Source organism: Colius striatus, chromosome 1, assembly GCF_028858725.1.
Source record: "Colius striatus isolate bColStr4 chromosome 1, bColStr4.1.hap1, whole genome shotgun sequence".
Lineage (NCBI taxonomy): Eukaryota > Metazoa > Chordata > Aves > Coliiformes > Coliidae > Colius > Colius striatus.
Genome location: NC_084759.1, coordinates 139,852,896 through 139,869,586, shown reverse-complemented (window position 1 = coordinate 139,869,586; position 16,691 = coordinate 139,852,896). Strand labels below are relative to the sequence as shown.

Sequence of the window (16,691 nt, the reverse complement as noted above, 5' to 3'; positions counted from 1 at the left end):
ACACTTTTCATGTATCATACCTTTGGAAAATACTAGTGTAAAAAAAAAATCCTCACTGCTCAAAGCCTAAAGAAACTATTTTGAATAAAACACTGCATTTTACTACAGTTTTCATTTCAGACACTAAAAATTCTGAAGAAAACCTTTTCTTTTGATTTGAGGGAGCCCAAATGAGATCTCTCCTAACTGCCAACAAGCTGAAAAGTCAAAAACTGCACAACAGAGGGGTGAAGCTCCATGCAGTGCTTTAACCCATCAAGGAAATTCCAGCAAAAATGGAAATATCTGCCTTAATGCCATTCAGATTTCATGGGCGCAGAAAATAAACTGTAGTTCAGCAAAGTTAAAGGGTAAAATACAACTCAAGTTATACTGGGCTGTTAAACCATTAGTATTTAATTTAAATACTATGAAAAAAAACCCCAATCCACCACAGAAAACCCCTCAGCAACTAACCCCCTAAAACCTCAGATTAATCTGCTTACTCCTGAATTATATGGAAGGGGTTTCCCATTTTGCTCCCAGGTATCTCCAAAGATGCCTCTGAGCACACTATCCACATTCAAACTTATCTGGCTCAATAGCTGCAGAAAAATACAGCATTAAAAAAACCCAACACACACAGTTGTGAAGCCACTTCCCTTTACTCAGGAGCTGAAACATGGGTGCTTCCTCCAAACTCTTTCCATGCCAAACTCCACAAAGTCTGAAGACTCTCAGAGCTGATGCCTCCATCTGAGCAGAAGCAAATCTTATGCTGAGTGCAAAAATAAGCTTGCAGCGAGTATGAATGTTGGCTTCATATGTTGGTAATTAACAGGACAACAGAGATGCAGGTAACCAGCACACCACCTTTTATGGAATCAGGCATACTTTCCATGAGAAAAGACAGAGACTAATTTTTACATATGAGTTTCCAAAACCTTTTTAAAAGATCTCTACTCCTGTACATACAAGTAACAAAGCATATGTAAGATCAGCTTCAGATATGCCTTTACTTTCTTAGTCATTCAGCACCCAGTGCAGGGGTGCTAGGCAGTGAACACTTCAGGCTCCTTATGGACACTAACTAGAAAGGGCAGGGAAGAGGAAACTTTAAATGTGAATCACAGAATACATCAAACCTTGGGAGGTCTGGGCTTGACCCCTAATGCCAAGACAGGCAGTGAGACAGACAATTTGTCTCCTCTAGAGATTATGTATGTAGGTTGAATGGATGCAGTTATCATGCAAGTGCGCTGCTTCAAATGTTTCCTATAGGGAGAAAACAATCGAGAATCATTATTTCTTTCATTGGCTAAGACAAGAATCCATTTCTCAGTGATTGCTATGGGAGTTGGGGTCTTCATTTTGGGATTTGTCACTTCTTGACCCATTTCTGAATACAATTGCATTTCAATTACAAGTGAAGAACCCATATACTTTTCACAGGCGTAAAGAATGTGTATAAAATGTAAAAATAGATGTAATCAACACACAGAAGAAGTATTTGTAAGGACATTTACAATAAATGGCACTGAACACCTTTATTAAGATTTTAATTTTTCTTCTATGAAAAATGAATAGGATTCTTTTTTCCTTTGTATGCAGAGGAAGAGCAAACTAATGGCAAAAATTAAGAACGCTTCCTTATTTCAATATCATCTTTGTAGCCACAAAGATACAACTATTTAACAGACAAGAAATACTGTTTATTGCAGACTTTAAGCCAATTCATGTGAAAAAGGCACTATGAAACTTAATCAAACTAGATGATTAAATTGTCTAACTTAAGTGATATTATATATTATATATAATATATATTATATATAAAATCACACAACCATGTGAAATAACAGAACATTTTGTGACAAAAATCATTGCATCTTCAAAAATAGTATTTGCTGGAAGAGATGTTTCCTTTTCTCCCTATTTTGCCTCTAGGAATCCACTTTTCCAAAAAATTACATTTATGGAAGAACAGTAGCTTTTTACATAAGGACAACTGGGATCAACACACAGAGAAATCTAGATTATACACTGTTCTTTTCATGGGTTAAGTTATAAACAAAAAAATGTAAGTATATTTTTTTAAAAAAAGTACTGTGAATTGTTTAATGGCTACCTAACAGCAGATCTGATCACCTCTGAGCTGTGTTACTATTTTCTAGTTATTCCTGCTTGTGTAATAATATAGTTCATCACGAGTGAAGCATTGATAAAATCAATGTACGGAGTATTATTTTGCTATAAACAGCATCATTAGTAACATGTCAGGAGTGATGCAGGAAAGGTTCCGTCTATGTTGGGCTGCTGTTAATTCTCTAAACGTTTCCTCTCTGATTGCTGGCATTGACTTCAAGTAAACATCCTGTAGCTGAATGCATGTCAAGAAAGACTGAGCCAAAAAGACATAATAGCACACTACAGCAAGAGATGGGATTCAGAATCTTACTGTTATTGAAAGGTTCTAATGCTTTAGTGATGGCTCAGCTTCCCTCAGATGAATCACAAAGATGTGTTCCAGTTTAGCTATCATGTTAATTCAAGGTTTATCTTTGGGTGTAAATGAATCTCATCAGTATTTTAACCTGTCAGAAACCTCCATTGAATTTCTCATCTGTTCATTTTTACTGATAAGAAGCCAACAGTAGATACATCTGTGAAAACAACTGTAATTTTTCTCTATGGTGGCTAGTTACATTTACAATACAGTAAGACATTCCCCTTCACTGCTTCCTAAAGCAAAGCTGGGTGGTATAATGCTATGGACAATGGAATTAAAAAAAAGAGGAAACACATTTAGTGGCTGCTTCCTTCATCAAAGGACTCCACACCTGAATCTGTGGCAGCTGCACTGATTTTTTCTTGTCGTCTTCTCATAATTTCTTGCAGTTCTGAACTACCACTGTTAGCCTGTAAACAAACCAAAAAAAAAAAAGAAAGAAAGTTTACTTGTGGTTTTTACATGGGATGAAGTTCCTCTGCCAGCATTTTATTAACATAGGTGTTTGAACAAATTAAACTCACCTTGCAGCTCTGGAACTAAAAATGCACTAAGAATCTGGTTGAATAACATTTGAAATAGGAAAGTATTTACTGTATTCTTAAATATAGACCAGAAATTAACCGGAAGACTATTAAAAGTGTCAGTTTGACTTTCAGCACTGCTAAACATCTTAAATATCCAATGCTTTCAGGGGCTTGCATGAGAATTAATGTAGTGAAATACAGCTTCAGTAAAAGCTTGGTTAAAGCTCAGCAATTTTGTTCAAATTCTGCCCTTGAGTACTTAAAAGTCAGAGCAATCATATTTAGAAATTAAAGAACCCTTGGTGGTTTTAGATTTATGTGAACACGGAAATCATACATGCACATGGATTTGCATGGCCAAGGCCTAAGTAATGATTCAATCTTAGTATCTCACGTTACACAATACACCATCATGCATTTGCTGGTCAGAGACCCAGGTTTCAAGTTTAGAGCACAGTAATAAGAACTGAATCATATTACTATATCAGCAACAGTGAAATATTGTGAAGAAAAGGCTTTATTTCACCTTCTAGGGTGAAAAACAGGTCTGCTGAGCTAGCTGCAAGCAGATTGCTTTGACAACATAAGTGGAGTTATCAGCAAGGCCAGGACACATCTCCACTAGAGCAGAACTTTCCAAAGTGTGCATGACTTTGAATAAAACTAGAGGATTATAAAGCAAGAGCCATATCTGCTACTGCACTATCTGGCTATGACATGACCTTCCAGGCTTCAAAACTAGCTTCCAAAATACCCTCTGAATAAGAAAGCAGAAACTGGTTTTGAAATTTGTAAAACAAATTTCAGGACTGTTCAGGGGAAGTGGTTCAGTTCAAGTGATTCTAAACTCTTAAAAATTTATCATGTTGCATAAAATTTAATTTTGATTTATCCCATTTTATCCATTGCAATGCATCATGTGATGCCACAGACAACTAGGTGTCCACAGGGAGGGAGGCTAGGTGCTTCTCCTAGGTAAATTATCATAGCTTCTCCAAGAGTGAAAGGACAAAGCAGGTGGCTTATAATTGACTCTGTGAAGGCGAGAGAGCAAGTTTTATTTGTCATAATTCATCTTATCCTTGCCCTCTTGTTTTCAGATATAGAGCATGAGCAGCAGTCACCCATTACTGAAGTCATGCATAACAAAACATCAGCATATACTAGACAAAGTGCTTTATCAGAGGTCACGTAGAAATATTTTTCTGAAAGTGACTGAGCAGCAGAGGCTGAAAGAGTTTACCTTCCTGATAAGATCAATAACAACAAGACTGATGAGCTTGAAATGCTGCTCCACTAAACCAACTGCAATATATCAAGTGGCACAGCACAGCAGGCACATTCTACTCAGAGGTGAGGTACAGCGGAACTAAGTGGCCTAGAGCTGTTCTTAGGAATGCAATGTTTGGAACAGATTACTAGACCTTGGCCTTAGTGATTTACCCAGCTTAGTCACTAACAAGATCATGAAGTATCATCGCTCAGTCCCACCGCTGTGACTGGGTCCGTCCTTTCACCAACATGTCAAAGAGAATAAGCTATTCTTCCAGGCAATTTGTTAAATGTATTAGACAGTAACCACTTTCAGTTTTAAAGTGTGCTTCCCATTGAAGGAGTAGGAAGACAACCTGAAGTGTTCCCTTCTGGACTTGACAAAGATGGAATTCAGGATATTGTGTCTCTACACTACTCTTCTGTATCACTTTTCAAGACACTGGCTTCAAACGCTCAACAGAAGTTAAGGAAATGGACACGTAAAAACTCATAATCGTGGAGACCATTAATATTTTCTCTTTGCAATGAAAAAGTAAATCCATATATATGACCAGCCAAGTTGTTGTAATGCACTGTACTTGGCATACAAGGTGAACTTCAACTCCTGTAGAAAACAAGATACTTGGAGAGGGATACTCTGACCAGTACAAAGTGTGTGGTACATCCTGCCTCCTCCTGAGACACCCCTGCCTGTCACCACCATTTCCTCAAGCAGAAAGTAGGTGTTTGGCCCTGGCTATGGCCAGTCCTCTGCTGTCTTGACACACTTGTCTCACACAGAGTTATCTCTCTGCTTTTACTTGGCCAGGCCCAGAAAGCTGTTAAACTCCCAACAGTATATCTGCCATTTGCAATCTGTTACTGGGTCATATTTGTACAGGGATCACAAAACTCCATTAGAAGTCTTGTTTCCTCAGAAGTTTTGAACTCTGATGCAGTTCAGGGCTGAATGGAGCTAACATGAAAATACAGTAAAACAACTGAAAGTGTGATTCACTATTCATTCTTTTCCTCACAAAGGTAAAATTACTGAAGTCCAACAAACAACTGGAATTTCAATTACAAAATATTGAATTCCTTTGCCTGATAGAAGGAAAATTGCAGCTGTATAAAAGTGAAGGGTTTTTTTAATCCATATTTGCAAATGCAGTCCCAAATCAGAGAGCAAGCCTTTCATTGGCTTGCAGAAATGGTATGAGTCCAGAAACAATTGTGGAAGACCCCAAGTAGAAATAAGATATAAAAAAGAGGCATGGAGCTCTGTAATACTAGAAAGTGTTTGGATTTGCTCTGTCTCTAGGTATTATTGCTATTTGTACTTAGCATCCAGTTCACTTACTGCAATATGATGCCACAAGTACTATATAAAAGATGCTGGAGGACTTCATGAAAATGTATCATTAATCATGTAGGACAATCACCATGGTCAAACGCATAACCCAGGAACCACTTATAAAAAGGATTCCAGTCTAAAACAGGTCTGACACTAGTAAAAGTACATGTGTGCTTAAATGCTTCTGTTATTAGAAACATTTCTAGTTTAAGCAGTAAGAGCACAAATCTGTTTGAAACATGCAAGCTCATCTTTGCTAGGTCACATGTAGACATTTTTGCTGTGCTACTCATTCCTGTAACTCCTCTTAAACAAGGAGAGCCTTCCTAAATCCCATGACTTGAAATATTATACAGACAGAAAGGAGGACAACTTAAATATTTTGGATAATTTAGCAAACAATAAGATTAAGCAATTAGAAATTGCAGAAATCGTGAAACTGTTAAACCTCAAATAACTAAGGCAGAAATAAATATTTCAGTTACTTTAACAAAATCCAACAACCTTATTAAATTCTCAGTACCTGTTTATTAACACTTGTAGAATGTTTATTAGACAAGTTTTTACTATCTCAGAAGGACAAACTTCTACCATCTGGTGCATCTCTGCTTTTCAAACAGACTTCCACCACAAAGGCACTTCCATCTCAGTACACAGAAGCTACGTGAAACTGAAATAAGACTGTTGACTTTCCAGAAATGTTGAAGAATACCTATTTATCTGCACTAGGAAATGATGGATTGCTCTGGACTGCATTCACATGTATTCCTAAGAATAAAAGCGAATTATTTCTCCCTTCCTCTCACAGGAAAACAGGGCTTGAAGAAGGGAATAAAGCAATTTTAACAGCATTAGAATGCAATGCTTTCTAATCCCCATTGATCAGGTAAACTGTAAAACAGCCATCATAATAAACATGTCTTTAAAAATATTCCTGGTAGCTGAGGCTTAAAATTATTTTATTAAGACAGTCTCAGCTTCATGAGGGGATAGAAACACATTTAGATTTATCCAAGATCTTCTTATAAACAGTATGCGAAGGGTATAGCTTCTTGTTTTAGTCTCATATTTGGATAGTATTGAGTCCACTTTTTCACTTGCCATCAAATTCAAAAAAAGAAAAAAAAGCAGATGCACCTGCAATTCTCCTGTTTTAAAATTGGCAAGTGTGCTTCCTAGCACAACTCCATATGCAAGTTTTTAAGGTATTTAATAAACAATACTTCTGTAAATAAAGCAAACTGTCACAGAGCAATGAATACAGAGGTGCAATACTTCTATGCTTAGCTCAGTAACTGCTAGCAGTGTCAAATGTGTTTTCTCCTACTTCAGAACCCATCAATACAGATGCCCCAGCATTTGACCTGAAAGGTCTCGAGATCCATTTTCTCACTCTGTATAAATCAAACATCCTCTACAAGGGTAAAGCAAAACTAACTTATCAGCGCCAAAGGTGAGGGCATTTTACTTTCCGCTATTGTTTTTCTCAAAGCCCTTTTTGGGTCATTTTGCCTTCCTGCAACTTGATTACATCACATAATGTCTTAAACTTGAGTACTACACCATGCGTTTTTTCTAAAGCTTTGTGGACCTCATTAGAAGTGGGAAAGAGATCCCACCTGATGTTTTGATGGATGCTTGTTCAATGGATTGCCACCAAATCACTCAGGTACAAATAATGCTTATCAACAGGATGGAAACTGAGGAAAAAACAGCTGTCTCAGAAAAAGAGCTATTTACTTCTACAGTTTCACAAGTGATGACCCAGTATTAAGTTTATAAGAAGAGTTATATGTACCTCCAAGGCAGATTTCTGTACCGTAATTTGGCTGTAGACTCTAGATCCTTCTGGGCAAACAGTCCTCAGTTCCTCTTTGTTGAGGGAGAAAAGTTGAGCACCTGTCAGCACACCAAGGCTGTCAACAGTCCTGCAGTCACACAAAAGAGAACAAACAAGAAATAACCAAAAATACACTAGCCAAGGGAGAGAAGTAGGTTGGCTTTATCCCACATTCTCAGGTAGGCCTACTAAACCAAGGCAAAATTTCATGCAATAGGACTCTTGAAGAAGTCAATTTGGTACTTGTTACAACAAGTATTTTTTGTTAGAGGCTGGTTTTTTTCCTAAATATATCTATATCTCTACAGCTCTACAACCATATTGATGTATATTGATATTTATATTACATACACATATATACATAAATATATATATATATATATGTATAAACAATTACTTTTTTCCAAGGGTGCAGCCCATGTATCTTGATTTTCAGATGGCTCCTTGATTTTTAAAACTGGGCAAACCACATCCTAATTACTGACAGGAAAATAATCTTAAGGACTTTTCTTACATTTGCCCTCAAACTTACACAGGGTTGAATCCTTTGGACTGCAACCATGCTTTCACATCCTCAGGCGAAGAGTCATAAGTGATGTTAACTACCGGAATGTTTGGTCGTGGCACATGGAACTTCCTCTGAGCAGCACTACGGCCGATGGTGAGTCGGTGAACAAGTTCATCCTGCACCTCCTCCATCTGTGATTTCCTGCCTAGAGTGAGAGATGACCCACAGGAGTTATTCTCAAAGTTGCTTTAAAGGTCACTGCTAATACTCCAGTTAAAAATCCTAAACATTGTTTTTTTTTCTCTAAAGATTTCTTCACTAAATCTGACTGAATTATTATTCTCCTTTTTCCCCAGTGAAGATCTTAATTTTCTCACTCTTCACAAAACAAAAATAATAAAAAAATGACAACAAAAAGAACCCAAACCCATAAATTCAACTGAGACCCTAGAAGGAGGTGGTGAGCTTGGTGAGCTTGATGCCATACAGAGTCATAGGTCAGTCTGACAGCACCCAAGCTGTAGAAGAAAATGGACAAGGAGGGTTATTCAATTCTCATAGTCTCTGTTTCCTCAAGTAGGATTATGATATTTAAAAAATGAAAACAAAAATGATGAGGAGGAATATCAGATTGCTTACACTGTGGAAAGGCAGCACTTTCCACAAGTATTTTTTAATTGAAAGCTCAACTATGCTGCTGACACATTTCACCTTATTTCTAATAAGCTAATATAGTAATCACATTTTTTAAGGTGTTTTCAGAAATTTGAATTCACTCCAAGCCTGAAGTGGTTGGTTAGCTGAAACAATGTCACACTTTGCATTAGAAAAGGAAGAAAATAATAAGTAGTTGCTCTCACCAGAGACACAGGAACTGAGCAAGGCTTTTTTTTTCTACCCCCCATACAAATTCACTGTCCCACAGAACCCATGTGTCTGAAACACTTAGTTCAGATGCTGGTCATTAGCAGGCAACAAATCGAAAAGCCTTTCATGCATTTCAAAGAAATCAGTTATAATGACACTTAAAATTGTTTAAAATGTATATTAAAAGTTCTATGGATAATTTCATAAAAAGAGGTGGAATCTGAAAGGGTGTAAACATCTTTTTAGACACAGAGAAGATACTAATTTAGCACAGTTAAACTCTCCATGCTGTAACTCGGGAATAACTATAAAAATCCTTTGACACATAACTTGAATAAATTACCTCAAAAATTCTCAGGATTTGCTTACCAAGATATTTTTAGTCATCTTTATTCAACCATCTCACTTTGTTACACAAACAGTAACTACAGAACCTTCTCTGATGCACTCAGATAGCAAAAGCTATTCTTTTTCTCCAATTACTCTAAGAGCAACAGAGGAAAACAACACAACTTTAATATGAAAAAAATGTATGAAGGCCAAAAAGTTTATTTCTTTACTTTCCTTTTTATATTCTCCCAAATCCTCTCCAAGTGTAGTCAGTTAAACAAATAAAAAACAAGCTTTACATAAGCTTTTAGGATTTCTTTTTTAAATGATCAAATGAAAAACAAAAGAAAAATTCTTGGTTTCTCCATTTTCTTTTTTCTTTTACAAAATAGCCCCAGGTTGAAAGTGGACAAAATATCTCTACTAAAGTATTTGAAGCACTCAAGTCCTGCTGTGTTGGGGTTTTATTTTCCCCCCAGAGTGTGAATCAGAATCCAAAATGACATGTGCTCAGTGATATGTGAAGGGCTGAGATGAGACATATGACTAAAGCCTTTAGGCAATGTGATTGAAGCATGCACCAGTTATTTTCCCAAACAGGAAGAAAGCAAGAAAATTGCTATCTTCCTTCTATTTGCACAGATGTTGAAACACTTGGTTTATCTTGACCAAAACTATATCAAAAGATAACAGTTAACTGTTGGGTAACAAATTCTTACTGTTAGATGCATTCTCATACATAAACAAGATACCCTTGGTGTGAAGCCAGGACTACTGTGTTGCATATTCCCTGTGGGATTCAGGTGGATACTTGGGTGGCAGATGTAGAGGCAGGATTGCCTCTTGCCTTTGCAGAGGCAGCTATTCTGTGCTAACTGTGAGGTACCTGAAGACCATGAATTGGGATTGAGCAACAGCTTCTGGGAGAGCAAAGGAGCTCTTGTGCATTGCCCAGTGCCTCTGTGAAGGCTGAGAGGGCAACAGATGTCTTGTAACCACTCAGTCTAAAGCAAACTCCTGCACCTTAAACCCTGTACCCTGAAGTCAGGATGGTCTTCGTATTGTCCATCTGTTATGAAGAGAAGCCATCACAGATTCAAGGAAACACACCTGCTGTGGCATGCAAAGATCATTTCAAATGGAAATAAAATAACCCTTTTTCTGTGTGTGAGATTCATTCTCACTTTTCACATATTTTATACCTGCTGAGCTTTCTCTGTAACAAGCTGCACAAAACAGGATGCAGACAGACACTGGTGCTACTGTTTTTTTTGAGAAACAGCAGCAGAGCTTGTTCCTCTTGCCAGGCTGCTCTCCATTTACCATTTCCAGTCAGTCAGTCTGTTATGGAAGAAAAACCTAAAATGGTCCCAGAGCCTTCCTGAGTTCAGAGCTTAGGCAAGAGCTTGTCTGCCACCAGGAAATGTATAGTTATCCCAGCAGGCATGCTTCCCATCCACTGGGGACAAAGGGGAAAAGAAGCCCTTCCACAGAAAGGATTATGTTAAGTGCTATCTTTTACCTCAGGTGGAAGTGAGATTTACTGATAAGGCAGGGAAGCAGGGTGTGAGAAACACTGTCAACTCAAATTGCAAGAAGCTCATTATTTTAACAAATGTTACTTTAATACCTATACTAAGTGCTTGCCTATAAGTTCCAGTTATTTTAAAGACAAGCAATCACACTGCTTAAAGTGTATTTATGACAGAAATTACTGATTAAATAAATTCTCCTAACTTAACTTCCTTATCAATAGAGAGATGAAGCCTCAAGCAGCAGTTAGGCTTCATATTTACAAGACAGCCTCAAGTAGAACTTTTCACGGCTGCTGGATGGAGGTTACCGTATTTTTCCAAGTAAAGGGTGATAAAGTATCTTCTCTTGTCCTCCTAAAATGAGGACATGAAAGCTGGCTCAATGGCCTGCCAAGCTGATGTTGCCTTGACCAAGCTAAGGGGACCTGATTGTAAAATGAATCTCCTACAACACTTTGACAGCATAGCTCCTGTGCATCAACCAAGACCTGTAAGTCTTCCTTCAAGCCTTGGATACTTGTTTCAGAATGGTACAAATGCCCTAGAAATATGGATGACCATGGACAGAAGTGTAAAAACAGCCTAACTGAATTTAAAAGGAATTTAGATTGTAATGCAGCAGTGAGTTCAGGTGGGGAACATACATCAGCCAGAATATCAGCATGGATATTTACCAGTTTGAAAAACACTGACTGAAGGTCCCAGACAGTCACAAGAGGAGAGGATTTAGGACTGGGACAAGTGCAGAGGTATTTCCTCTCTAATCATTGTGATTAACAAGAGTCAGAACACACATACATGGAAAATGTCTATTTCAAACATAGAGTTAAAACAAAGTATTTAACAAATATTTATCTGAAACACAGAGTTTTAAAGGATTTAAGCATTGAGCAAAACACACAGGAATGAGAGAGAGACTTTTTTTCTTGTTTCTTAGATAAACTTACGATCCACAGGCACTTGTTTCTGCCTCTGGGTGTCTCGTGCAACGCTACCACCACTGTCGCTAGAGGTACTGCTTTGGCGGCTGATGGTTGCTGGTGCTTTGGGCACTGGAACCGGGATAGGTGCTGGTGCACTAGGAGGGAGGGGGACAGCCACAGGGAGAGGAGCAGGTGTTGGAGGTGGTGAAGGAGTGGCAGGAACTGGATCAGGTTGTTTTGCAACATAGTCCATCCTTTGCTTCTGAAAAGATGCAGAGAGAGACTCAGTTCAACAAAACATCAGACAAACTCCGGTTTCTGCAGGAAATGTTGCGATGCTTCCTAACAACTGATTTCATTTATTACACAAAGACATCTTAATAGAAAGACATAGTTCCAAAATTTGCCATAACTTGATTTTGCATCAATTTCCTTCTCTGTCAGACACAAAAATCACAGTAATGGCATCATCTGGAACTCATTTCTTTCTTTCAGATGAGTTGAGTTCTAGAAGTGAAACTGCTTTTAGGTCTCAAATTTCTGTTGCTTTTTAAGGGCCCAAACTTCTGTTGGCACTTTTTAAGGGCTTTCAAAATTTCTGAATTGTAAAAATGTACATTTTAGAGGTAAAGAAAAAAAAAAAAACCAAAAACTAACATATCTAGCCATAATGAAGCTTGACTAATAGTTTCATTGACAAATAGCACTGAGTCTGGGATAATTCACTGTTTCTTGAACTACAGACACCATTTGAGAGGTTCCTGATCTTCCTGTCCATTCAGCTGTGCCTTTTCAGCTATTTGTGTGATCACTACATACTATCTCAATGCAATTAAAAACACTCAAACTCCACAATTCTTAGAATAAGGCTGTTTCTTTTCCTCCACTTTATATAACACTCTAAGAACACGCAAATTATCTTGATGCGAGTAACTAACTAGAAGATATATCTCAAGAATAATCTTGGGAAATTATTTTCTCCTCCTCTGCCTTTAGAATGGCACCTGATACAGGAGAACAAATATATTTTCCCAAAGAAACCTCAACAACAGACAAGCCTAGAAGCCTAGAAGCAACCTACGCTCTCTCTTTCACACTATCCCTTTCTTTTAAACAAACTCAACATCTCGCTGTTTTAACAGTGTTCTCTCTCCACAATTTTGGACTAACATAGCTTGAAAATTTAATATTAAAGTTTGTTTGCTCAATAGGGATGCCTCATTTCTTAGTTCTGAGAAGTCTGCTTACTTTGGTATGAAAATTGATTCCCCAGATTTATTGCTCCTACCTTTCCCTATTTCCTTAGACGCAGATGGTTTATGACCGGTCAGGTAGGGAAATATTTGTAGGAGCTGTATGTTAGAATCTGAGCAGCAGACCACTGTCACTGTCCTGACAACAACTGAACTTTCATTAAATGTCAGCAACTACTCTCATATGGAATCCCCAACTTGGTAAGTTTAAGTGATGGACAAGGCATTTTTGCAGTGAATGTAAACTGGAACCACTACAGCTATGCTACACTGAGTTATAGCAGCAGAAAATCTATCCCATCAGCTTCTATGGCCACTCAGTTAAGCCTCAGAAAAAAGGCTTGTTTCCCTTAGATAATTTTTCACTTTCTTTGTAGTCGTCAGCTGCTGAAGCAAATATATACTCTTAGAATACATTCCCCATTAAACTTTCTCACTTTTCTTTTCCTTGGCATTTAGTTGTTCAAAGACATTAATCTCAATTATTTTGTGCAGTGCATTTTGAAAAGGTTTTTAAAAAAAATATATCATTCACTTTTCTATATTCTACAACTTAAATGTTGACACAATTAATGCTTTTAAAATGTCAAATACCAAGAAAAGTGAAATGCATACAATAAAACAGGCAGAATAATGTACATTTAAGAATCCTCTCCTTTAGTGGAAAAAGAGTGCCCTACTAAGTATATAGTAAATATATTCTAATTTATGATATATAGGTGTACCTTGGTATATCCAAAGTATTGTTAATTAATTTAAAAATTCCACAGATAATGATATTCAGATTTTTTTCAGTCTTCTTCACAGATTCCAATTACTAGATCATTACCTTCATGTGTGCCCCAACCTTCTTAAACAACATGCAAGGAAAAGCAGGCCTTTTCTTATGGTAGAGAAGATTCATTGCAAACCAAGGCATAAACTGCACATCACCACAATCATAATCGAGAAAAAGTGAAGGCTAAACATTATATGTAGCTCTCAATAGATGCTACTGCTATAGTTTCAAATATATGTTTTACTGCAATTACAAGCCTCATCAAAATGACTTGTTGGAGTGAAAATAAAAAAATTAAACTGGAAGTATAACTTAAATTCTAAATGTATAGATGAAACCAGATTCACATTTTGTTCAACATGCCCAAAAGCCAATTATGCATTTGAATCTCATTTAACATTTCTTTTTTTAACTGTTCTCGTTTTAACTCTAGATCTTTTGAGGACATCGATACATTCATCTCACCACTTCTATTCATTGCTACAAACAAAACAAGCATGCATAGTGACTACATAGTCCAAAAGAGTAATTTTCGAGGTTCAATATCAGAAGAGTAATTTTTTTACCTCTGAAAGCTCTCCCAGCAATTGCTGTGAGGAAAATGGAGTAAATCACATCAAACAGTATTGTTAGAAAGGCAAAAGTAACTGTCTCACACATCACTCCTGAAATTTCATACACATTAGCAATTTAAAACAAAGGAACATCAATGCTAATAATTACCTCCTCTTACTAAGTAACTTTCATAGTGAGTTAGTCTCATTTTCTTCTTTGGAATAATGAACAGAGTGTTGGCTACAAATCATACATATGTAGCACCATGTAAGCAATGATCTCTTTTCAAAGCACCTACCCATACAGAAACTTAGAAAGGGGGTTAATAAAGAACAAAATTCCAACAAAAAACTGATAATAGTCATAAAGTGAGTGCAGAAAATACTTGAAACTGTAGAACAAGAAGATACGCACATATTAAAAAAAAAGGAACTTACTAATTTTAGCCTAAGAAATGTTGGCTGGCTTACAAAATAAGGTAAAGGTCAGTGCTGACAGACATATATTAATTTGCTAACAGCCCTAACAACAAACAATTCTAGACTTTGTTTTTCCTTCTTCCTCATACTTTTTTCCTTTTAAGAATATATTTGGATCTTCAACTCATTTAAATTAGAACAAACCTTTTAAATTATTTGGAACAGTGATAATAGAGGATGCATCGGAAAAGCTTGCTATGACAAGATTTTTTTCCCTCTTATTTTTTGCCAGAAAATCTTTGTTTTTACAGGAAAAAAACAGAGGCCCCAAAGCTCTTTTTCAACATATTCAAGACTACATCTTGTCAAAAATCAAGATTCAATACAATTTCATCTATTTTTAATGCAAGCAAAATACTGTTTGAGTGAAAGTGCTAATGGTATCCACCCTAATATTTTATCATAATATAAAATCTGGGAATAATATATTTTTAAACACATTTTGGCACAAAAAATAGGGAATATGGGTGTTTGAAGTATGGCAAATACAGACTTAGCATTACAGATGCATTGCATAAAACTGTAACTAGTATTAGTGCTGGGAAATACTCTCATTAGACAAGGAGGTTCCCTTTTACTCTCTCTCTGAGCACTTTAGTGCCACATTTCTGTTTGTACAGTGACAGGATTTCACCAAGAGGGCTGAAGAGAATTCAGTCTCTGGTTTGTCAATAGCATTGTGGTTTGGATGTTTTCTTGAGACTCATTTTAAGAGAGAACCAATCACTATGCCCACCCAAAAGGGACAACGAGTACTCAAGTCTGGAAGAGCAAAGTTCAAGCAAGGACTTTGCTAACGTTTCCTTGGCTATAATAGAGAGTCAAACTGCTGTCTATTAAATTTCCAAGCCACCTAACTAGCTCTTTCCAGGGTATAAAGAATTTATGTCACTATTTACAAATCGGCCTTGCTAACATCTTGCCAGAAAGGAAGAACTACATTAGGATGGAAGAAGAAATTTAGACAGAATTTACTTATTTAAATTGTTATTAGCTAGCATTAGTTCCCATTATTTAAAAAAAAATCAAAACAAAACAAACAACTAAAAGCAAACCAGTTAAGGCCAAACTGGGAATCTTTAATACTTATCATTAATCAAATCCTTTTAACAACTATTCCATACAATTTTGTATAATAAGTATCACCCCATAATTTGGGATTGGATCAATGTTTAATTGGACAGGAAAGAACTTTTGTTTTTTTTAAGTCATCAAAAAGTCTTGGTTGGATGGCTCTTGGTCAAAAATTGAGACATGCAAAATGAATCCCTGGCAACTGCATCTTTTCATTATCAAACACTTCATGATCTGCAGGAATGATACCAGCTGGCAAAAGATGAGAATGACACTATCACACTAACTTGGAACGCAAATGTGCTTGAGGGGAAACAACTCCCAACAGAGATACTTTAAGTGAGCTGCCAAAGAGTCTTGAAAGAGTGGTTTTGATAGCAAATCACCAGGAAATACAAAGGACACTTGTCCCAAGTGAGCTGGAGACTTTTGTCTTGGTGTTTAAATAACATACACATGCCTCTCAGATATACTGTCACAATTCTGTAGGCAGTCATGTTTTTCAAAATAAGACTACAGGACTGCATTTGGCTTAATATTTATTCACCATGCCTCAGGATTTCATACACATCACTGCTAATAAATGTCTCACCTCACAAAGGGTGTCATGACATTAACATGTCCATCAAGTTACACAGATCTATCCAGATTACAATCCTCAAATCTCTATTTCAAGAGCATTAAAAAAAGTTCATAAAATGCACAGTAAAAAGAAAATAATATTATTATTTTCTAGGTTCACCAGCAATACTTGTAGGAAAGAAGAAATCAAAGTGCTGGGGAAACTGTTTATGTTCATACATAACAGGCTGGTGAAGTACCACTGTTGGTTCACAATAAACTGATCAATAACACAGGAAACTCATAAAAAATGATTAACATTAGTGGAAAACATGAACAATCTGCAAAATGTACTCCTAAATGTAGAA

At 36.8% G+C, this 16,691-nt stretch overlaps 1 protein-coding gene across 6 annotated transcripts in view; it reads right to left on the bottom strand.

Moving 5' to 3' along the window:
- Window positions 1–1,589: 1,589 nt before the first annotated feature.
- The window catches only part of EPS8 (EGFR pathway substrate 8, signaling adaptor), a 133,454-nt gene continuing 118,352 nt past the window's right edge, over window positions 1,590–16,691 (bottom strand). For all 6 annotated transcript variants that reach the window (XM_061988861.1, XM_061988860.1, XM_061988865.1 and 3 more), the window contains 4 exons: window positions 11,648–11,885; window positions 7,993–8,173; window positions 7,419–7,548; window positions 1,590–2,895 (listed from right to left, as the gene is read on the bottom strand). In XM_061988861.1, the coding sequence (XP_061844845.1) occupies window positions 2,782–2,895; window positions 7,419–7,548; window positions 7,993–8,173; window positions 11,648–11,885 (663 nt within the window). In that variant the 3' untranslated portion in view covers window positions 1,590–2,781. The remainder of the gene's footprint in view (window positions 2,896–7,418; window positions 7,549–7,992; window positions 8,174–11,647; window positions 11,886–16,691) is intronic.